Source organism: Poecile atricapillus, chromosome 20 (genome assembly GCF_030490865.1).
Source record: "Poecile atricapillus isolate bPoeAtr1 chromosome 20, bPoeAtr1.hap1, whole genome shotgun sequence".
Classification (NCBI taxonomy): domain Eukaryota; kingdom Metazoa; phylum Chordata; class Aves; order Passeriformes; family Paridae; genus Poecile; species Poecile atricapillus.
Genome location: NC_081268.1, coordinates 4297938 through 4321589, shown reverse-complemented (window position 1 = coordinate 4321589; position 23652 = coordinate 4297938). Strand labels below are relative to the sequence as shown.

General features: G+C 54.4%; 1 protein-coding gene across 1 annotated transcript; it reads right to left on the bottom strand.

The window, feature by feature from the left end:
* Nucleotides 1-1913: 1913 nt before the first annotated feature.
* FAM163B (family with sequence similarity 163 member B) lies at nucleotides 1914-22923 on the bottom strand. Its single transcript, XM_058853301.1, has 3 exons — nucleotides 22695-22923; nucleotides 2574-2689; nucleotides 1914-2492 (listed from the first exon to the last, which is right to left on the bottom strand). Exons 2-3 carry the CDS (start codon nucleotides 2664-2666, stop codon nucleotides 1917-1919), a joined length of 669 nt encoding a protein of 222 aa, XP_058709284.1. The 5' UTR covers nucleotides 2667-2689; nucleotides 22695-22923; the 3' UTR covers nucleotides 1914-1916.
* Between the last annotated feature and the right edge of the window lie 729 nt (nucleotides 22924-23652).

Below are 23652 nucleotides of genomic sequence, written 5' to 3'. Positions count from 1 at the left end.
CCCAGAAAGTCAAAGATACTCATTTGCAAAGACTGACTTGTACTTCAAAAGGTTTCCTGTGGAATTAAAAGCTCTTGTGGTTCAAAGTAAAATATCCAGCCGGGCTGTGAGCAGTGTCCATGGGCCCAGGGGGCTGCAGCCACGGCTGCTTCTTCCCAGAACATCTTTAAAAAGGAAAATCCCCCTGGGGCACAGCGCTGAGGCCATCAGAGTCTCTGTGCAGCCAGTCCATCCTCACCAGCCATCCCCAGGTGATGCTTTTGACCTGAATAATGCCCAGTCCAGGAGAAACAGGGTGTTCTGTCACATGGAGTCTGGCGAGGTCGGAGGGAGGAACGGAGACAGCCGGGAGAAACCAGAGCAGGAGTCCCCTCAGTGCTGCAGTTCCTCTCCTAAATCTCTGAGTAAGCCCAAGGGCTCCTTTGTAGCACATCTGGTGCAGAGGGACATGCTCAGGGACCAGCTCTGTGCCTGCTGCTCTGCCAGGACAGTCCCTGCTGGATCCAGCGTGGGACAGAGCTGGTGCCACAGCCAGGCTGCCCGGCCATGGGAAATGGATCAATGGAAAATGCAAATTGGAGGTTTTGACTGAATTTAAAAGTGTTTTGACACTATCCTGGGTGGGGAGAAAGCGTCTTTTTTTCTTTTCTTTTTGTTTAAAAAAGCCCTCCCAAACGAATAAATGTCTGTAAAAATGTGCATGCAAGGGGTGGGCACACACACGGTGCCATGGAGCCCTCAGTCAGAAGCTGGGGATGGCATTACTTGGGGCAGGGCTTCTGATTGACCAGAGGGATATTCCTGCATCCCAAAGCGCCATGTGGAATTCCCATAGCCAAGTAATGCAGCCCAGCTCCTTCAGGGGGTCCATGAGGCCACTCTGGGGGGTTCCAGGCCCAGCCACCATCCTAACCCTGAGGGGATTGTGCTTGGCAGCCTGGAATGAACACCTGGCTGGAGGAGAGGGCTGGGCTGGGAATGGTGCAGGGCTGTGCTCGCTCACACCCACACCCACAGACACCCCCATGGCTGCAGCATGGCACAGGGGGGCAGGAGGGTGGGCAGTGACAGCCTTGCTTTGCTAGAGGACATTTCAGGGCATCCTGGGGCTGCTGACCTGCAGCACGAGCCATTTTCAGCCACCCATGAGCCCCATCATTCGCTCATCATCCCCCGGCCGAATGGTGAGGAGGGGCAACTCCTCCATAGAAAATGATGATCAATATCAAAATCCTCTTTATAAAAGGGAAAAGCAAGCAGCGCAGCACTGGGAAATCTCCTGTTCCAGCTGCACCTCCGTGCTCCCCTTTTGGGGTTGCTCTGCTCCCCCTTTACACCACCAGCCCGTAGAAATACATTCACATCAATTTTTTTGTTCGTCTGAGTTTTTTTCCCCCCCACTTTTCAAAACTCCTCCATGAATCCCAACCAGTCCAAAAAAACCTTTTTTTAGTAGTTGGGTTTTTTTCCCCCTTTTCAAAACTCTTCCACTAGCCCAAACCAGTCAAAAAAACCAACTTATTTTAGCTGCTGTTCTTTTTCCCCCCCTTTTCAAAACTCCTCCACCAATCCCAAACCAGTCCAAAAAAAAAACTTATTTTAGCTGTTGCTTTTTCCCCCCTTTTTGAAACTCCTCCACCAATCCCAAACCAGTCCAAAAAAAAACCTTATTTTAGCTGTTGTGTTTTCCCCCCTTTTTGAAACTCCTCCACCAATCCCAAACCAGTCCAAAAAAAAACCTTATTTTAGCTGTTGCTTTTTCCCCCCTTTTTGAAACTCCTCCACCAATCCCAAACCAGTCCAAAAAAACCCCCTTATTTTAGCTGTTGTTATTTTTCCCCCCTTTTCAAAACTCCTCCACCAATCCCAACCTGTCCTCCCCGAAGCCCCTCGGGGCTGGCTGGGCAGGGGGCTCCTCACACGTCGGTGCTGATGCTGCGGCTGCGGGAGAACGCCTCCCTCATGGCCGACAGCCGGTTGGGGTTGAGGGCCTGCAGGCCCGACACCGGCAGCGCCAGATCCTCCTGGCTCACCGTCTTGTAGCTCACCCTGTCGCCCCCGTTGTGCAGCTCCTCGGGGGGCTCCTGCAGGAAGAAGGTGGGGGGCTCCTGCAGGAATGAGGTGGGGGGCTCCTGGAGGAATGAGGTAGGGGATTCTTGGAGGAACGAGGTGGAGGGTTCTTGGAGGAAAGAGGTAGGAGATTCTTGGAGGAAGGAGGTGGCGGGTTCTTGGAGGAACGAGGTGGGGGACTCCTGGAGGAAGGAGGTGGGGGGCTCTTGGAGGAATGAGGTGGGGGGCTCGTAGGGAGCGCAGCTGGGGCAGCTGGGCCGGCTCTGGGTTGATTTTTTGGTGAAGGGGGATGAGGAGTAGAGGGAGGGGCCGTTGGTCAGCACTACGTTGCGGTTGCAGTGCAGCGGAGGGATGTGCGAGTGCACGGCGAAGTCGGGCTCCTCCTCGTCCTCCTCGGATTCATCCTTCTTGCAGCAGTAGTACTGAAACGGGAGGGGCTCAGCTGGCACCCCCAAAGCTCCCAGCCCCTCAGCCCTCCCCGCAGCAGCACAACCCGGCCTTACCTGGAGCCTACAGTAGCAGAGGACGGCGATGATACAGAGTAAAATGACAGTCGCTAATATTCCACCTGTGATGACCACGGTCCCGGCTGTCATCCGCCCTCTTCTCCATTAACAGCCTGAAAAATTGAGTGCAGGGTTGAGGGGATGCAGTGAGGAGCTGGGCTGCAGAGCCCCAAACTCTCTGCTTAACCCCTCTTGAAGTGGGCTAAAAGCTAGGAGGGCTCGGAAGGGCAGAATCAGTCCAGACCCCTGCACTGGGCACCTGTGGCAAGTCACCAGGGAGTCCCCATCCCCCCAGAAATACCAAAAGCATCACCTTACAGGTGCAAGGGTTAAAAATACATCATGCAGTGGGTGAGGGATTGAGTGAGAAGCAGCTCTGGGGTCACATCTGCCTGTTCTGCCCTCAGGAGGGCAAGTCAAGGGAAATAACACCAGGCACCGAGGGCATTCTCCTGGCTCCCACCTGGTGGCAGAAAGCTTCAGTGATGAGAGAAGGAGCCTTGCAATAAGGATTTCTGATCTGCACTCATTTTGCTCTGAGCCTATAATCCATTTTCCCCGTGAAAACAATGTGGTTTTTAAATTTGGAATAACCAGAGCTGCTAAGTGAGCCTTTAATGATTGCAGGGAGTGGGTGCTGCCCTCCCTGAGACCGAATGAGGCACCACCAGGACCCTCCACTTCACCATGGCCAAGCCACAGTGTCTGGGGGCTGTGGGGGCACCCCAGGATGATGTTTGACAGCCCCAGGTGAGCTGTGGCTGGGAGAGGGGACACTGGATATCCCAGAGATGCTGTGGCTCAGTTTGGCCACCATGCTTGTGTTTTGGGGTACCACCAGCACCCTTCTCTCTCTGGAATGCCCCTTGGGATCTGGCACAGCGCTGGGAGCAGCAGAAGGTCCCTGTCCCTGTCCCTGTCCCTGTCCCTGTCCCTGTCCCTGTCCCTGTCCCTGTCCCTGTCCCTGTCTCTGTCCCTGTCCCTGTCCCTGTCCCTGCTGGGCTCACACAGAGGGCAGATGTTGTGTGTCATGCACAGCACGAGCCCTGCAGCACCAGCACAGGGCTTGCTCTCAGCATCCCTCCCTTGAATGTTCATGGCAGGCCTGGAATTCCTCTCCAGCCCAGGATAAGACACAGTTTTCTGCCCCAGGAAGGATGCTGGGGAGACAGCAGCTGCCTGCTCACACCTGCCAGCAGCTACAGGACAGTGGCACTAAAACTGGCACAAATAAAGCTCCAGCAACATTTTAGTTTGGGCTGGGAACAGGAGGAATGACATATATTAAGGGAGAAATTATACCCTGACCACCTACTCAACAAGTGCTTTAACAAAGCTGGCTCCCAGCTCGTGCTATCAGGTTAAACCAAAAACCAGCCACCCCAGCCCCAAATTACTTCAGCACCCGAGGAAAAGCAACTGTATCTGTCAGGGATTTAAACTGCTTCCAGAAAAAACAAAGCCGTGCCATATTTTCAGGCACTTAATGTCCTGCTAAAGTTGGGTGAGTGGTGAATGGATAAAGCAGTGTCACGTTTTATGTTGCTGCTGAGCAGCTCCAGAGAAGGGAAGGGAATTTATCCCGACAGCTCCACAGCTTCTCATACCTTGCGGCCACGGGGCAAGAGCTGGGCCAAATCCTGCCCTCATTCCTAGGGGAAAAAGCCCTGAGGAGGCTCAGGGGGAGCAACACAGCCACGGGAAGGGATTGCAAACAACGCATGAGTGATTTCGAAGCTTTGGCTGCTGTTTAAAGAGGGATGGAGGTGCCTGGCTGGACAAGGTGCCAGCTGGAAATGCCCATCCCTGGGTCCTGTGCAATCCCTGGCTCTGGGGCAGCCACTGCAGGCTCTCGGTAAAGAGAGCACCCATCACAGAGCATCATCATCTCCCTGCCGGCCCACGATGGGAGGTGGCAGGCAGATCTCTGCCAGGGATGGCTCTCCGGCTTTCCCACACATTAATTAAAGCCCCGGGGCACAAGCCAGGCTTGCGCTGAGCCAATTTGCACGGTTCCCGTCCAGCCAGACGTGCCATCGCAGCCACTGCTCCCTCCGGAGCTGGACCATTCGCATTTCTCTCTTTTCCCCTCCCCAAACATACTTCTCTGATTAAAGCCGCATACCTGGAAGCTTGAAACCCTCCAGCGTGCAAAGGGGGAGGAAAGCAGAGGCCCATAAGCTGAACAATTCCTGTCTAGACCTCCTTTTTACATTTGTTCCTAATTTCACGCTCCACAGGCTCCCAGATTCATATATTTAGCAATAAATATCCCGGTAAAAGGAAGTGCTTTGCAACTCCGCTGTGGTCTTGGAGAAGGTATGCAGGAGCCCAGGTCTGAGGAATGCAGGCACAGGAGACTCAGTCCCAGGAGACCTCGGCTCCTTCCTCCGGCGTTAGGAGCCTTCCAGCTCCCAAGGATGTCTGAATCCATCCAAATTCAGCCCCCAGCACGTCATTCATCCCTGCCAGACTGCAGGACGGGGCTGCAGGGGGGATAACCCACACAGGCTGTTTGCCCCCAGCCCAGCAGCTCTTTGCTGTGGTCCCCTGTGCCATGGGGTGACAGGGGATGGAGGCCCTGGGGTTTACTGGGAGCAGGGCTCGATGCAGGACTCTTCCTTCCTCAGAGTGAAAATAACAGGTTGTACTTCCACAAACCAAAAGCAGTTGACAATTCCCAGATGCAGGTCCTGCGGGAGCTGTTTGGTTTTAGACACAAGCCTGTGCCACCTGCCTGCTTTGGTGTGTCCCAGCCATGGCTGAGGATGTGGATTTTGAGGTTGAACTCTTCACTAAGGGCTGGGTCTGCCTCAGCCTCTGCTCCTGCCTTCCCTTGGGCACTGCCACGAGGAGCTGCCCAACCTTCCCAGCCCAACCCAGGGGCTGGGGGAAGCTTCTCATGAACAACAGAGAATTGGGGTGGGATGAGAAATCATCCTCTTTCCACCTCCCCAGCATCTTGAGCACGGCCCCAAGACCACCACGAGTGCCCAGAGAGGGGAGAGGCTGCTCACAGCTGCGCCTGGCTCCATGCAGCCGCTGCCTCTTGGGAGGGCTGCGTAGGAGGAAGGCTTCCGAGCAGCTGGGGCCCAGCCCAAGGCTCCAGCAAATACCCGGCTCTGCAAAGCTGAGCTCCAGGTCCAGGAGGGCTCATGTAGACTGGCCTCATCCTGCCTGCTGAAGCTGGGGGAGAAGGAGACCTGGGGATGGAAAAGAAGACGGCTCCGTGGTTCCTCTAAGCACTCAGTTAAGCCAAGGGTTCATAGGTATTAAGGATAATCTTCAGGACAATTAAATAAATGAGGCTTTCAGCTGTTCTATCCCACCCCAACTCCCATCTGCAGAGCAACAAAGTCACTGCAAAGAGTTTTGTACCAGCTGGAAGTGCTGCCATGGCAAGTGGTTAAAAAAAGGGAACGCTGGTCCTGCTGAAGCTGTGCCTGCACAAGGAGATCGTGTCTTACATGCAAAGAGCTGTATCCTAAAGCTTGTCCCTCTGTACTGCTACTGCATCCCCCAGCAGCCCTGGGAGCGGCTTCCTCTGCAGCTAGAGGCAGAACAGCTTTCTGTTCAACACAAAATGTGAGAATTACCCTTATTCACCTGTCTCCAGGAGCTGGAGATTCAGACAAAACAGCCAGACTGGGTACAAAATGCCAACTGGCAGCACAGATGTGAGTGCTGGCAGGGTTGATCCCACCCTGTGCCCAGACTGGAGCAGGCAAGAGCTGAGACCCCACCCTAATGAACACACAGGGATAAACACAGGCAGAAACACTCTCTGCTCAAGGGACACTCAGCTCAAACCTCGCCACGAGACCCTGCCCCTCGCTCACAGTTTGTGCAGGGTCTTGGCACGTCCAAATGGCCAAGATGGAGAAAGGAAAGGAGAAAAAGGAGAAACACGCATCCCATCCTCAGCAGGGAGCAGAGGAGGCCAGAGCCGTGTCCTGAAGTGACACCATCCTGTCTGTCTTGGCTCTGCTCTGCACCAGCACATCCCTGGCTCCGCTCTGTGCTTGGACAAGCTGTTTGTGCACCGAGCGCTGCCATGCGTGGGTGTCCTCCAGCACCCGGGATGGCCCCTGAGGGGACACTGACCCTGGGACAGCCCCCAGGCTGACCCCCAGCTGGGCTGGTGGCAGGGGACCAGCCCACTGGGTCACTCAGGGCAAAGACCCAGGGGAGAGACCTCAGTGGGGGGATGATGAGGTTGGGGAGATTTAAGTTCTGAGTGGAAACTGGGTGTCAGGGGCAGTACGAATGTGACCCTGTGTGGTGCAGGGAGAGGAGCACTGCAGGTCCTGCCCTGGCTGGGCAATGCAGCCACTGCCCAGCTCATCCATGTGGATCCTGGCACTGACACTGCTGATCAGGCCCTGCCCCAGAAGATAAAGAGCTCAGCACGATGCCAGGGGAGCAGTGTGATGCCATGTGAGCAGTGCTGGCTGTCCAAGATGCCACTGCCCTAAGCCAGCTGCTTTGTCTTGCTGCTTTCTGTCCTGGACTCAGGTGCAGACAGCATTCGGGACCTTGAATCAGAATAACAAGAAATCCCACTGTAATAAAGTGTCCAGGGCAGAGCAGACTGGATCTGAGCCCTTGATGCTGTAAAGTTCAGGATAAGCCTGGCTTTCACACCTCTGGAGCTCCATAAACACCACAGCTCTGCCCAAAGGTAAACACCAGAGAGCATCGGGGTGAAGGAAAGCCACTGCCACCAGCCTGGGAGGTGGGAAAGCAGCAAATAAACCAGGAGCCAGCAGCGGTTTGGTGGCAAATCCAGCCTTCCTCGTGCATTTCCCCCAGCTCCTGTAATCCTACCCAGTCAATGAATGAGAGCTGGGCTCTGGGAAGTGCCGGGCAAGGTGCCAGCAGAAGACTTTGCACTGCTGGAGCCAGCGGACAGGGCAGCTGCCAGAAGCACAGGCCGGAACGTGGTTTTCCAGATGAAAAACACTTCAAGCAGAGGGTCTGCACCAGTCCAGCGTGCTCCCTGTCCCCTCCTGAGAGCAGCATTCCCGGCCTGGGGGCTGATGTTCCATCAGGGATTTAAACAGCCAGGCTGGGCTGGGGAAGGGCACGTGGGGGCTGGGCCACTGCAGACCCCTGGCTTTAACAAGGCCTCCTCAACACAAGGAGACACATCTCATCATTCCATGACTGCCCATCCCAGCACCAGTGCTGTCCCCATGGGAAACCCCATCTCCAGGCACTCCGTGCTCCAAGGGGTTTTGAATATTTTATGAGCAGAGGGCACTTTGCTCTCTGTTGTGCCCTGTTGAGAGAGTGCTACTCACAAATTCCCAGGCTCATCCACAGCAGATGGGTCCTCCTGGGTGCTGGAGATGGATCAGAGATCCCAGCAGTCCCATATTCCCACCTGCATCCATCAGGACTGTTCTCACACCGCCCTTGGCAGAGCAGCTCCTGCACTCAGGAGGGGCTGTCCCTACCCTGAAAGGTACCACTATTGATGATCCCTGGAATAAGAAGGAATTCTGTCAGCCTGTGGCACATCAAGAGAGAGCTCCACCAGCTGGGAGATGCCTGTAACACTGTCATGGGCTTTTAACAGCAAACAGAACAGAGAACAAAACATTCCACATCCACTTGTCCCCTTCTGGTGGCCTTAGAGCCTTTACCTGACTTAAAGCCAGCTAGAGAAGTCACCGTCACTGGTACAGGGGTAACCTGTCCCTGTCACTGTATTTTGGGTCACAGGCACCTTTAAAGGTCATCAGGTGTGACCCCCACAGCCTGCCAAGAGCAGCCAGGCTGGATTCCTGTGTGACAGCAGCTCACTGACAACAAAACCCAGCAGAGGAGGCTCAGGCAATTCTGGAGATCCATCCTACAGCAAGAGCCACTTCAAACTGTGGGGTTTCCTGAAGCTTGAAAAGAGCAGAAGTTCATGGCAGAATCAGGGATCCTCTCCCACCAGTTTTTAAACTCTCAGTCTGAGTTTCCAGCACACTTAAGGTGGTTTCCTCGGATGCAGGGATTGCCCATCCCAGCAGGCAGCGAGGGAATGTGTGCTCTGCAGTAATGAGGCACTAATGGCATTGAGCACAAGCAAATCACGCCTCACAGAAATAATATTTGCACATCTCATCAAAGTGGCGTGAAGGCTTACTAAGCACAATGCCAGGCAGGAATTTCAATGACTGCAGATGCTCCGTGGAGAGAGAGAGAGGCTGTGCTGCTGGGGAGGGATGGGGGAATCTCTCAATCACCTGGATGCTGCCCTTGGGAATGCCATCCTGAAGGAGCTGCTCATTCCAGGGAATGGGGAAGGGGACTGTGGACACCTCAGCATCGATGAAGTGCCCACCCTGCTCTGCCCCTCTGTGAAAATGAACAGCCACATCCTGAGAGCATCTGCAGGGGTCTTGGTGACATGGAGAGGAATGCTGGTGACACTGAGTGCTGGTGATAAGGGCAGGGGTGCTGGAAACTTCCAGAGGGATGTCAGTGAGCTGCCCACCGGTGCACTGACATCAGTACAGGACAGGGAAATCCAAAACTCCAGGCCCAAGGAACTGGTGCAGCAGTGATGGACTCAGGTCTGAGCTGTCACAGTGGGAGCTCACAACCAGCCAGGACCTGTCTTGATTCCAGAGCTGCTGGCAAACCACTCCAGAGGGTTTTACCCTCCCCAGTCCCACCTTTCACTGCCCAAACAATCCCACTCTGCTTAAGCACCAGGAATTATTTCCATCCATCAGCTGGGAAGCAGACCCAAACACACATAATCAGCCTAAACTCCTTCAAACAATAAATAATATTAACATTAACATTAATATTAAGATCAATATTAATATTAATATTAATGTTAATATTAATGTTAATAATATTAATGTTAATGTTAATGTTAATGTTAATGTTAATAACAATAATAATAATAATAATAATAATAATAATAATAATAATAATAATAATAAGAAGAAGAAGAAGAAGAAGAAGAAGAAGAAGAAGAAGAAGAAGAAGAAGAAGAAGAAGAAGAAGAAGAAGTGCTGTCTTTCCACCCTGCATCCTTTAATCACCTCTTGAGTAATGGCTTAGGCAGCTTGAGATACAAAACATTAGAGAGGGCAGGTTTGGGAATTGGCAGATTGAGATAAGGTGCTGCAATCATTGCTGAGGGGGAAAAGGCCAGGGAAGGGGGAGCACCCGCTGCCCAGCCCAGGGTTTTCTCCCAGCAAGGCAGTTTTGCAGGCTGGAAACGTTCCTGGGCCTGAAAAGCTCATTGAGAACCAAATATAAACCTTAGTCCTGATGAGTTTTTCTTGCTGCATTCACTGAACAGGCAGAGCTCGCTCCCCACCATCTCACAGCAGAGCTCACTGCAGTTCCCCAGAAAGGCACAGTCAGAGAGATCAAAAAGCCTTAATTGTCAGAAAACACTGCTGAACCAATGCAGCAAAAATGGGAAAAAAGGAATTTGTTCTTCTGAAAGAGTGGCTCTTTCCAGAATTTCTCCATTCACATGGATTTTGAAAGCTCCTCACGCTGAACACCAGAAGCTGCTGCTCCAAGAGCTCTGTGGGAGCTGGTGTCTGACACCAATGGCTCACTCCAACATTCCTGCTGTCCCACCTCCCAGGAAACGCCTCAAGAACGGGGTTTCATGGCTCAGACAGGACTGCTGGGCCATGAGGATGGGAACACACTCACACAGAGTCACCAGGCAAGCTCTCAGCTGCTGACAGCCCTGGCTGGGAGCTGGAGCTGCCTCCTGCTCCCGGGGGCATCAGCACTGCAGCTGGGATGGGATCAGCACTCCCATCCACACTGGTCCTGGGAACAAGGATTTACAGGCCAGGGTCACTGCACAGAGGGACAGCAAGGTCCTGGTGGCCATGCAGAGCAGCAGAAGCAGCAACTCTCCCTGTGACTCCTGCCAGTGGCTGCTTTTGCTCCTGTGGCTCTGGACATGCCAGTCTCTGCATGGAGAATCACTGGAGAATCATCCTTGTGGGAAATCATGGACTGAGTCACCTCTGCTGCCATCCAGGCCTGTGCTAATAGAATCCCTGCATGCTCCAGAGCTCGCTTGCACCTTTTGGCTTCTGCTTCAGGCAGGGCCAAAGCCACACAGAGCCCTGCCTGGCCACAGTGTGCCAGCAGCCAGCTCCAGCTGCACCTTCAGCCTCCCTGCACAGCTGGGATACAGCCCTGCCTCACCCCAGCACCCCTGGTTCACCCCAGCACCCCTGGTTCACCCCAGCACCCCTGCCTCACCCCAGCACCCCTGCCTCACCCCAGCACCCCTGCCTCACCCCAGCATCCCTGCCTCACCCCAGCACCCCTGCCTCACCCCAGCATCCCTGCCTCACCCCAGCACCCCTGCCTCACCCCAGCACCCCTGCCTCACCCCAGCACCCCTGGCTCACCCCAGGACCCCTGGCTCACCCCAGCACCCCTGGTTCACCCCAGCACCCCTGCCTCTCCCCAGCACCCCTGGCTCACCCCAGGACCCCTGGCTCACCCCAGAACCTCTGGCTCACCCTAGCACCCCTGCCTCACCCCAGCACCTCTGCCTCACCCCAGCACCCCTGCCTCACCCCAGCACCCCTGGTTCACCCCAGCACCCCTGGCTCTCCCCAGCACCCCTGGCTCACCCCAGCACCCCTGCCTCACCCCAGCACCCCTGGTTCACCCCAGCACCCCTGCCTCACCCCAGCACCCCTGGTTCACCCCAGCACCCCTGGCTCACCCCAGGACCCCTGCCTCACCCCAGCACCCCTGGTTCACCCCAGCACCCCTGCCTCACCCCAGGACCCCTGCCTCACCCCAGCACCCCTGGCTCACCCCAGCACCCCTGGCTCACCCCAGCACCTCTGGCTCTCTGGCTCTGGCAGTGCCATGCCCATCAGGGGAAGTGTTGTTACTCCAACACCCATTTTCCAGACAGGGAAGTCAGTCATGGCTCTGCTTTTCAAGCCAGATTGCCTGAAATCCATTGAATTCCAGGCAATTCCAGATTAGGTGGCTCCCACCTGGCCAGGCACTGGGTGAGCAGCGAGCTGGGAGCAGCTCCAGGCTCCAGCAAGCCCCACAGCAGTGTCTGGGGAGGATGAGCCTACCCCTGACCCCACAGATGTCCTGGGAGGTGTAGGACCATCGATCCCGAGCTGCTGCTGAGCCATCCATCAGGCTGGGGAGGAAGGGCACGTCCAGTGAACATTGCCAGCAAGCAGGAAATCCAACAGCTCTGCATTTCCAAGGGCTGTGAGCATGGCTCCATGGGACAGGAAGATCCTCAGCAGATCAAAGTCTTTGCAGGCTGCACATCCTGCTTCCCTTTGCTCAGGAGTCATTGATCCAGGCTGGGATACAGGGAGCTCTTTTAAAATAAAGACCAGAAAACCTGAGAGATCCAGGGACACCCTCCAGCCAGGCACCAACACACGGAGCAGCACCCCTCTGTCCCTGCCCACCCCTGCCAGCTGTGGGTGGGTGTCTGGCAGCTGGTGACATCTCCATCAGCATCACACTGTTCCCCCCAGCATCCCTGAGCTGTCCTGGGCCCTGGCTCTCCATGCAAGCCACTTTTTCCTCCTCAGTCCCCCTCCTCTGCCCTGGGGACACAGACCTGGCTCTGTGCTTCCGACTCCTGCTGCTGCTGCGTGACACCAGGGGACTCCCTGGGTGCTGCAGGCAGCCCTGACTGGGATCTCCAAAGAGAAATACGTTGCTGCTCTCAAAAAAAAAAAACAACCCAAAAACAAACAAAAAACACCAGAAAAAAAGGGTTGGGAGTTTCCATAGCTACAGCTTTACATCGCTCTGGCTCAAGCCCTGTAATGAGGCACAAGCAGAGTGTTTTTTCCCACTCCAGCCCAGCAAGGCAGCGTGGTGCATGAATAAAGAAGAGGAGAAGAGAGGGGGAGCTCAGGGATCTTGGAAATAACACATAAATGTTGAGGACTGGGCTTTGGCACACGTTTCCTGCCCTGGTGCTGGGGCAGGGCGTGAGCTGCGTTTGGGGTGGGGAGGGAAGGAGCCCCTCACTCATTACACCCTGAGTGAGAGGAATCTTCAGGCTGCTGGACATGGGCAGAGCCAAAAAACTGCTGCCTTTAAATTCCTGTCTGCCTGGTGCTCCCAGGGCTGGACCTCAGGGACTCGGGGAGCTGCTGCAGGCAGGGGAGGGCAGAGGTTTAGGGCAGAGGCACTGCCCACAGCACCTGCCTTCCCCTCCCTGTCCTTTGTTCAGTGTAATGTCACCCCCTTAGGGCTGGTGTCAGCACTGTCACACCTGCATTTGCAAAGTGATCACAGAATCACGAAATTCCAGACTGGCTTGAGTTGGAGGGACTTCGAATTTTGCCTCATTCCACCCCCTCCCATGGGGGAAACACCTTTCACTGTCCCTGGTTGCTCCAAGCCCCTTCCAACCTCCCCTTGGACACTTGCAGGGATCATGAACAAAAGGAAGATGGACTTCCTCCTTGTTTGCACCCTGGAGTTTTTCTACAGGCAGTAAAATCTCCTTATGTTATCCTCCTTAATAAGGATTTATCATTGCTGCATCAGGGAATTAATACAGACCGTCTGAGAGGGTAATTTTCTGATTCTTGGTAACTCACCATGAGGCAGTTCCAGTAAATTTTCCCTTTTTTCCTCACTTTAATTTTGTTACAGCTTTTCCTGGGAGATGAGAGAGGGAAAGATTTAACTCAGAGAAAAAAAAAAACCAAAAAACTAAAAACACCACAACAAAATCATAAGTGAACGAGCAGAAAAGATAAAGGAACTCACACAGCTCAGCTGAAAACCCTCATTAGGAGAATAAAGAAACAGAGAAAAACCTTCACACAAATTGCTCTGCTCAAGCCCATGTGGGCTGGGAACTGCTGGGATCAAGTGTTTGAAGTATCGACTGCTCCCAGGGATAGAATCTTTCTGAAAGAGGAACACGTGTGAGGGATCTTCTTGCCCCTCGTCAGCATGGGGACAACACCAGCCCTGCCTTTGAAATGACTCCTTGATGCTGGAAATGCCCTTGAGAGCCAGGCAATGGCTCCTGATCCTCATCTGCCACCTCCTTGCCGTGCCCAGCAGCCAGAGGAATGCTGCCACAGGCACCAAAATGTGGGAAACTGAGGCAGGTGAGGGGAGAAGGATGGATGTGATCAGAAGCTTCTGCTCAGTGCTGGCACTTCCTGAGCAGGCTGCAGCTTCTCCCCTCCTTGCTTAAATGGTGCCTGACTGGCAGCACCTCAAAGGAGCAGAAAATGCCAGGGCTCTTCACTTAGCAAACCAAACCTCAGAGCAAAGCTCTGAATCCCACCCGGAGTCTGAAGGCACCCACAGCAGCTCTGGGAAGGGTCAGGGCCCTGAACCCCCCGGGGATAAGCCCACAGAAATGTTTCCATCCATCCTGGAACGCAGGAGGAGGCTCACACAGCACCCCCAAATCCCAGGCGGATTTTCTTGCCTTACACTGTGAGTTCACTTCACCTGAACGCGGTTGTTGGAACTCCTGGGGAAGCAGGAATGTTCTGATATCAAATAACAGAGTTCATCTGCTGGACTGGGAGCCCAGAACCAAATTAGCAAAACTGCTGATTTTCTGAGCTGGACTGGGATGGGCTGGGAACCCAGAACCAAGTTAGCAAAACCTTCACTGAACCAACACTGCTTTCTTTTCTCAGCTCTCCAGGTGCCACCTCTCCCATGGAGCCCTTCATTATCATCCTGCCTCAAAGTAAACCAGACACAGAGCTGAAGTTTGGGTCTTACAAAACCCAGAGCTGTAGAAATGTGAACATCTTCCCTGCCCAGTGTCTGGGAGTGCCCCTTGGCACAGAAGAGCCCTTAAAACGTGATGAAGCTGTTCCTGCAGGAGATGCCCCTTTGGAGAGTTCAACAGGACAGAAATCTCCTCTGGGAATCAGGAACACATTCACTGCTGTCCCAAACCTGGTTAAAAAACACCTTCTAACCTGGCTGCCACTGCTCCCAGGCTTGACAGAGGGGAGAATGGAGCGTGTGGGAGTCCAGGAATTTCTGCTGAGAGCCCAGGATGCTTCAGTGCTGCTTCTGGCTGCTTGAATTGGGATTATCATGGAATTGCACAAGCCTGTGATATTTGGGTAATGAGGTGATGTTAACAGCCAAATCAAAACAGCCCTTTTCATTTCAGGTCCTGGCAATTCTGTATTAATTTTTGGGAATCTTCACTTTTTGAGCAAAACATCAGCAGCAGCATGCACCAGTTTTATGCATCCCTGGGGCTGAGCAACTCTAATCCTCTGCAGTCAACAGTTCTGCCACAGCCCAGCAATCTTCACACTTTATATTTACTACCAATCAAGTCAGACAGTGTTTTAAAGACTAACCCCTTGCCTGTCATATTGAACATTCAACAATATACAGTATTTATAACAGTACCTAGAAACCAGGTGAGATGAGCGCTTGTTTTCTCCGAAAATGGTATCACTGTTTTGTGTTTTCTGTAACCTGTGTTGTTTTCTTTGAAAATACAATATAAACAAAGATGTGGTGCCAGAAACACAAGGGAAAATAGGTGCAACTAAGAAAACTCCACTTTCTGTGGGCTGAATCTGCTCCCACGAGCTTCTGTGAGAATCAGGAATAACTCTCAAGAAACAGCAAAGCTGAAGTGTTTCAAATCAGAAAAAAAATCATCTGGAACTGTCTCATACTTGTTGTGCTTGTCTTTATCTCAGGGGGCAGGGCCTGCCCATGGGATGTCACAGCCAGTGCTGGTCACAGGGGATCCCACAGTCCCAGAACCCCAGACTGCTCTGGCTTGGGAAGGACCTGAAAGTCCTTCTCGTTCCAGCCCCTGCCATGGGCAGGGACCTCCCACTGTCCCAGGCTGCTCCAAGCCCTGTCCAGCCTGGCCTGGGACACTTCCAGGGATTCAGGAGCAGCCACAGCTCCTCTGGGCAGCCTCGTGCCCACCAGGTCTTCTCTTCAAAGAGGAGAGACCTGAGAGCTCCTGCTTGAGCTCAGCGATGCCAGTGCTGGAGCCTCGAGCTGCCCTTGGAATCATGGACTGGTTTGATAGGACCAAAGGGACCTTTAAAGGTCACCAAGTCCAACCCCCAGCCAGGAGCACATTCCCTGCTCTGAGTGGACCTTATCTCTGGCACAGTCTGGCTTTGGTGACAGCTGGATCGGAGACATCACCTGGAGGGCTTTGAGAAGCACCTTTCAAGCATTTTAACGCTTTTGGATGTGGAAGTGGGGATGGCTCTGCTCTCCTGGCAGAGACAGTGGCAGCCTCATGCCTGTCGCTGTTTGCACAAGGAGAAAGTCACACAAGGAGCCCATGGGACAGCCATAAATTTGAATTATCACCCCGGTTGCTCCTTTGTGTAACATAACAATAAACCCACTAAATTTTCCTAACAACAAACGCAAATCAGCGCTCATTATCCTTCCCCTCCCAAGTCCACTCCCACTCTCTCAGCAGAGCTATTTTCCCCCAGATCCCACCGCTAATCTTTCCAGGGCTTAGCTTCCCAGCAGGCAACACCAATCAGACCGAGACACCTCCTTCCTCTTCCACGGGAGCATGCCCGCAAATCCCTGCTTGCACTCGGGGAGAAGATGGGGAGAGCGAGGCCGTGCATCTCCTCAGCTGGGACACCCCCAAGCCGAGCCTCCACGCTGTAATTCCTCCCCAGAAAACAGCTTGGATTGCCACAAAATGCCTCCTGCTTTCCTCTGCCACTCCTGTAGGCTGTGTTGAGTGAAGAGTGGCACGGAAAAGCGGGAGGCAGGAGGAGCATCGCTGCCTGCAGGGATGATGCAGAGCCTCCCTGCTCACGCTGTCACCTCGCCGAGAAGGCAAGGAGCAGGTAAAGCACAGAGTTCATGGTTTGCCAAAGCTCAGGCAGGAAGATCCGTGATGGATCTAAAGCCAAAAGCACGCGGAGAGAGCAGGGAATCCAGATGCCAATCGCGTGGCAAAGCCCGAGCATCACCCTGTGCCTAAACGGGGAAGCAGCCGCGGGTTTCCAAACAGGAGCTGTGTGCCGGGACCGCACTGTCCCTGCCGGCCACGGGATAAAACACCACAGCATCTCCCAGGCACAACCCCAAACACCCCAGAGAAGCGAAGGTGGAATATTTGGAAGAGAAATGAGCAAAGCTATCTGTAGGTAAGTTATTTTTCTCGCAGGAAGCCGTGCCTGTGAGTGATGCTTCAGCAGAGCTGTGATTTTTGCAGCCGCTCCGGGGACTCGTCTGACGCTTCCCTGTGACATCCCCCTCGCTCCCGGCACGCTCCCAGCAAATTCCAGCCTCGACAGAGCCTCTGTATCCTCTTCTACAACAAAGTCCACGACATCCCTCTGCTGTGATCAGTGACAGCCCGTGAATCTTTGAACCTCAAGGCATTTTGATCCCGTTCAGCTGAAGTGATCTGAGCTGGGGAGAGGCTGGGGGGACGAGGAATCCATCACAAGGCCGAGGTGATCCCCAGAGGGTTTCAAGGCAGCCCCATCACCCAGAAATCTGGGAGTTTCTCTCTCCCTGGCAGCCACTTTTCTGGCATTTATACTGATGGATTTCCCCCTTTAATCCCAAACACAGTCAAGAGAGAAGCTGGCTTTGCCTGGTGCCAGCTCCTTGGGGACAAGGCAGGACAAGAGGCCACCCTGGTCCATGGTGGTCCAGCCCATTCAGGCAGCCCAGCAACAAGGGACAGCTCTGCACAGGAAAAGATGCAACCACACAGGGCTTTTCCTGCTGGTTTGCTAAGATTGTAAGGAAGGAGAGGAAATCCCAGCTGTGTAGCCTGCTCACCACTTGCAACTCCCCGAATGTAATGAGCTTATGAGCTTCTGCAGCTCAGAGCCTGCGGTGAACTCGTACTTAGAGCAAAGCCACGGTGTGGCCTCTGAGCCAAACCTAAAGCTGGTGGTGCCCAGGGCTCCATCCCCCTCCGAGCAAGATCATCTCCTTTATCCCCTCCCCAGGAGACGCCAACCAGCTCAGCCTTGAGAGAGACTAAGCTGGACTTCAGTAGCAATTCAAAGGGAAAAAATGCTTTTTTCACCAAAGCCTGCTTTTTCAGGTAGTTTCCCGTGGTTATCTCACCACCTGAAGAGTTTGTGATTGTTATCTTGGAAAGGGAGGAAGAGGAGGATGGGGCTGTGGAGCAGGAGGGCAGGTCTGAAGCCCCAGTGGGTGAACAGAAAAGGGAGGGATGGGCAGCAGGCTGGGTGTGTGAGAGCTGAGCAGCTCCCACCAGCTGTCCCCCAGCACTGAGACCCTGCAGCACTGCCACAGACTCACAGCAGCAGCAGCAGCTGAGGCACAGGAGGGCTGGAGCCAGTGGGACAGGATGGTCCTGCTGCAGGCAGAGCTCTCTGCTCAGCTCCAGGGCTCCTTTGAGTGGAATTCACTCATTCCCACTGCCCCTCTGAGAAAAACACGGGTGAGACAGGAAGACAGGTGAGCCCACGACATGATTTCCTCTCTGAGGGGCAGGAAATCATCAGTGAGCATTAATTCTGCCTGCCTTGGGGCTGATGAGAGCAGCCAGCAGTGGCTCCATCCAGGAGCACGGGCAGATGAGCAGGTGACAGCAGAGCCACAGCTTGTCCCTTCCTCCACGTGAGCAGCATCACCTGGGCTAGGGGAGGGGAGGACAGCTGACCCTTGCCTCCTGCCAGGAATTCTCTTTTCCTTTTTTTTGATAGAGAGGCTGTTCAGTGCTCTGGGACATGCTGAGTACAGGCGTGGGCTCCGAGCAGCTCATGCTGTGGCCTCACTGAGCTCTGGCAGCCCCTGGCAGCCCCCTCTGCCTGCAGAGCCTCAAGTGCTCAGAGGAGGCTGCTTTATCCATGGCTAATGACATTTATTTTCTCCTCAGTGCCTCGGGGAGGGCTCTTTCTCTCGCCCTCCCTGCTGATGTGAATCCTGCTGCCCTGTTATGCTGAGCTGAGACCTTTTTTTATTGCTGAAGTGCTGGCGAGCTCCCCTGCATCTCCCATCTGTGCTGCCCAGCCTGCACTTCCTTCAGCCATTTCCCACGTTTGATCCCACCAGCACTGAAGAGTAAACCTGCTCACATTTTCAGGCTGGATCAGGTCCCTCACCTGGCTAGGACAGCCTGAGCCTTACTTTTGGGTTTTTGGAAAGCTCCCTCCAAAACATCCTTCAGAAAAGGCGATTACCACAGTGCCATTAAAGCTTTCACCATTGCACAGCCAGAAAAGTCTCTGGGAGCCTTTTGAAATAACCTTTAAACAATAGATCCTGTCTTGTTTACTGAATGTTTCTGAACTCAACAGTAATGCATCCAGATGTCACCCCTGCCTACCGTAGGCCTATTTCTGGAAACACACCAAAGGCAAATTGCTTGGATAACGTCAGATATTTTTGCAAAAAGAATATGACAAGTTTCCATCTCCTTGATAAAAGCTGTGGAGCAGAGAGTTATTTCCCAGGGCAGCAGAGCTGCGTGTACCTTCGACTCAGCCCCGTGTAGGAGCTGCATCTCTCCCTCCTTCAGCTCATGGACAGGTGGACAATGGCACGTGTTTTCCAGCTCCCAGCTCAGGAGAACATCAGTGCTGCTGTCCAGAGAAGCTCAGCACACTCACAATATCCACGCTGGGGGGTCTGTGGCTTTTGTCCTGCAGGAAGATGGGGGAGAAGCCCTGGAGATGGTGAGCAGGGGCTGAGCTGCCCTGGTGATGCCTCAGCTCATCTTGTGCCATTATTGGGAGTGGAGTTAAATGTCAGCTCGGAGCCATCACAGGGCACTGTTCAATGAGCAGGAGAAAACTCTGTCTGAAGTGAGAGGATGACAGAACTCGCCAGCCCCTGGCTCCAGTCCTGTCTCCACTCCTTGTCCTGCCAAGGGGAGCTCACGCTGAGGGAGGTGCTGGAGCCAACGTTGTCCCTGCTGATGCTCAGCTCCAGAGAGAAATCTGTACTCTTGGACACAAAGGATGGGGTAAAATCATCATTGTTGTGGTTCTGGCCTAAATCAAGCCCTCTCCCCCCTCAGTGATGTTTCTGACACCCTGAGAACCACATCTCCGTGGAGCCTGGTACTCCTGCTGCTGCCCTAAACTGCTGTTAATGGGTCAAGGCTGTTATTAAACTTTCTGGGGACAAAGAGGTCCAGAGATATTTCAAAATATTATCCTGACCTTTAATTTTGTTCCCCAACCTTTGCAGCTACCCTCTGCCCTGGGCTGCTCCAGCAGGCTCCTGAGGTCTCAGTCCTGTCTGGGTTGGTCCTGGCTGTGAGCTGAATGTGGCTGAAAGTTCTGGAGAGGGTCAGAGTCCATCACCCACCTGTCACTCCCCTGCCCATCTGCACTGTGGGGATAAAAGCTGTTTGCTCAAGCAAAGGGGGAACCACTCCTACCCTAAGAGATCACAAGGAGAGAAGGAGATAACACGCAATGACCTGGGAGAAAACACAATTTAGGCAGGGAATGAACTGCAAGTTCAACCCCAACAGCTGCCACCTCTGCTCCAACCCTTCCCTGCACCTCTTCAATGTCACAAGCTGCATCAGCAGCCGTGGCTGCAGGAGCCCTGCCAGCATGCAGAACCTCTTCCCTGGCCATGTCCTTATCCATATCCATATCCATGACAACACGGCACACAGGTACTGGCACAGGCCAAGTGACAAGGCACCGAACCATCCCTGCTTCTCCACCAGCACTGAGCAGCCAGAGGGAAAACCTGAGTCAGGCAAATCCCCTGGAGCCTGGCCAGCTGCAGAAGCACCCCTTGCCCCACGTGCTGGGCACTGAGGACACATCCTGACATCCCAAAGGTCGGTGGCACAGACTCTGCCAGGCTGCGAGGATGCAGTGAAGCTCTCTGGGCTGCACATAAATGCCTGAGGGAATTGAGAACCTTCATCTCTTTGAATCTGGCACTCAGGAAAACTTTTAAATATCCTAGAGGGGTGCTGAGGGATGCTGTAGGGTCAAGGGTGTTCTTCAGCTTCAGAGTGGGAAACATTTGGAAAGGTTTTGGTTCAGTAAACCACAGGCAGCGAGTCTGTCCCTTACACAGTGCTGAACACATCCTCCTCAGAGGGCAAAGCCCCTCAGTCAGACCTTCAGGCTTGACTCTTGTGTCACCTCCACGAGGGTTTAGGGACTGCCACAGATTCACTGGGAAAGGGTCAGGAGATGTGAGAGCCAGACCCATCTGCGAGGCTTTGCTGGAAAGCAGCGATGAGCACAGCGAGGACACCACAGCACTGGTGATGTTCTGCAACTCGCTGTGCTCAGGTAGGCACAGGGATTTCAGAGCTGCTTGTGTTTGTAAGCTGTGCCTGCTGGCAATAAAACAAAAAGGAACCGATGTTTCCTTCCTTCACCTCAAATCCCCACATCCTTTCTGAACAAGAACCGATGTAGTGTGGGGTGATAAATCAACATCAGTAGCTTTGCAGGGGATTTTGAAGTTCTTAATCTCTCCTGAACACCAGCACCATTCCTTAAGAGGTCCTGTCATCCTTCTGCACAGAAATCCTGACATGCAGAGGAAGGAGGTTACACTTCTAATTACAGCTGCATGGTCTTTAAGGTGTTTAAAATCCCTTTTCACCAAGTGACAGCCCCTAATGCACCTTCCTGCTCATTTCAGGCAAGAAGAAAATCAACCACAGAGACGGCAAACAACCTCCAGTTATTCACAAGCCATTGCAAGGGGGCAGGAGCCTCAGTACAGGTGTGAGATAACTCAGGCACTCACTTCATGCACAATTCATGTCAACTGCTTTCCCTCACAGCGCTATAATTTAGGTGCTTCCTCTGCGAAGACAAGATGTGTTGACTGAAAATCTCATCCTACTGGGTACTTTTGCTCAAATGAAGTTGCCCAGGAGCACCATCTGCACACTAAAAATTGGGATAACTCACCAGGTTCCCTAAAATGACAGCCATACATCATGACAGACTGAAGTGCTGAGTTTTCCCATCTAGGTTTTATGCTGATTTCGCTGCTCGTTTCAGGCTGGAAGACAATCTGTTGAACCTCAAAGTGCCATCTTCTCTTACCTTGAATTTATTCTGCCAGAAAACCGTCTACCTTAATGAGTATGAGCACACCCCCACTACCTCACAAGTTTTGTGATCTGTTGTGTCAAATATAAATAATCCTGTCTGAAAGAGGTCGATATGGGGAAATGAAAAGCCATCTTCCCTTGGGGGATTTCTCTCTCCCTCCCACAGCCCCCCTGAGCCCTCAGGCTACCTTTAATGTGCTGAACAGCATCCATGTGGCTCTGAGAGCACAGACCTTCATGGCTGCTGGATCCAGAGTGATAAAAACAACCCACAGGTGACTGTGCCACCTCCTTCCTCGCATTCCTCTCCATCACCACCGCTTTGCTGAGTGTGAGTTAATGGGATGGCTACCTAACCCAGGACTGGGGTGTCCTACAAACTCATCGGATGGAGAGGGGGATTCTCATGTCCTTTGGGGCCAGCACATGAGATGGAAACAAAGTGAATCACATGGCTCCAGGTGAGATGTTCAGAAAATGAAGAGAGGCCAGTTCCAGTCCCATGCTGAGTGAGCAGAGGGGGTTGAGGTGTCCCTGGGGCAGAGAAGGACACGACCTGCACACCCAGGAAAGGCACGGGATTGGGCAGCTTCCCCGCTCCGTCCCTGAAAGGTGCCTGCACGACATCCCTCACAGGCTCTGAAGATGCTGTGGGATGAGGGCAAACCGAGCCTGGAGCACCCCAGTATTTTCCACACAGGTCTGAGGCGGCGGGACTTGCTCGATACCTCCGGGCAGGCTATGGGGGAGCGGATGCCGTGCAGTTCTCCATGTCCCTCCTCGCCCTGTCTCCCCCTCCAAATCCCTTCCCAGCCCCACTCCCGGCAGCCGGGGCTACCGTGTACCTGCTGCCCTCCTTGCGGGCATCCCGGGGATGCGGGGCTCGCTGCCGGCTCCCCCGAGCACCGATCCCAGGCAGTTTCGGATGCACCGGCAAGAGGCGGCGGGGGCGGGAGCGAAGCAAACAGGGAAAAAACACCGCGAGAGACCCCAGCGCCGGCAGAGACGCGGAGAAGGGGCCCGGCAGAGGCGGGGGGGTCCCGCGGAGCCCCCGCTCCGGTGCCTTCTCCCGCTCCGCTTACCTTCAAACGGGGGAATGGGGCCGGCTCGCTCAGGTGAGGACCGCGTCTCCCGGAGTCTCCCGCTCGGAGAGCATCAATACCAAAATAAACGGATTAAAATTATTATTAATAATAATAATAAAATTCTTAAAAATGAAATAACGGTTTAAAAAAAAAAAAAGGCAAATTAAAAAGGAGAACGGAGGCTGAGGAGGCGGGCTGCAGCGGCGGGCTCGGAGCAGGCAGCCGGCAGCAGCCACCCCTGTCGGCACATGGCCGGGCCGGCGGCTCTGCGGGGGCCGCTCCCGCCTCCCCGCCCCGCTCCCAGCGCCGCCGGGGCCGCCAATGACGGCCCGGGAGCGGGGCCGAACCGAGCGGCGCCCCCGAGCCCCGCACCGGCCCGAACCGGCCCCGCACCGGCCCCGCACCGGCCCCGAACCGGCCCCGAACCGCCCCCTAACCTGCCCCGCACCGGCCCCGAACCAGCCCCGAACCAGCCCCGAACCGGCCCCGCACTGGCCCCGAACCTGCCCCGCACCGGCCCCGAACCGCCCCGAACCGGCCCCGAACCGGCCCCGAACCGGCTCCGCACCCGCCCCGCACCGGCCCCGGACCGCCCCGAACCGGCCCCGAACCGGCTCCGCACGGGCTGCGCCGCCCCCCTCCCGGCTGTGCGGGATGTGGGGCTGATCCCCGATCCCAGTTCGGGATGAGGGGCTGATCCCATCTCCCAGTTCGGGATGAGGGGCTGATCCCATCTCCCAGTTCGGGATGAGGGGCTGATCCCATCTCCCAGTTCGGGATGAGGGGCTGATCCCATCTCCCAGTTCGGGATGAGGGGCTGATCCCATCTCCCAGCCCGGGATGAGGGGCTGATCCCCCCTCCCAGCCCGGGATGAGGGGCTGATCCCATCTCCCAGCCCGGGATGAGGGGCTGATCCCATCTCCCAGCCCGGGATGAGGGGCTGATCCCATCTCC

Bases quoted from the DNA above. Each gene is read 5' to 3' on its own strand.
- FAM163B (XM_058853301.1), bottom strand. From the start codon at position 2,666: ATGACAGCCGGGACCGTGGTCATCACAGGTGGAATATTAGCGACTGTC. The intron at 2,493-2,573 runs GTAAGGCCGGGT...CTCCCGTTTCAG, and splicing joins TCTGCTACTGTAGGCTCCAG to TACTACTGCTGCAAGAAGGA.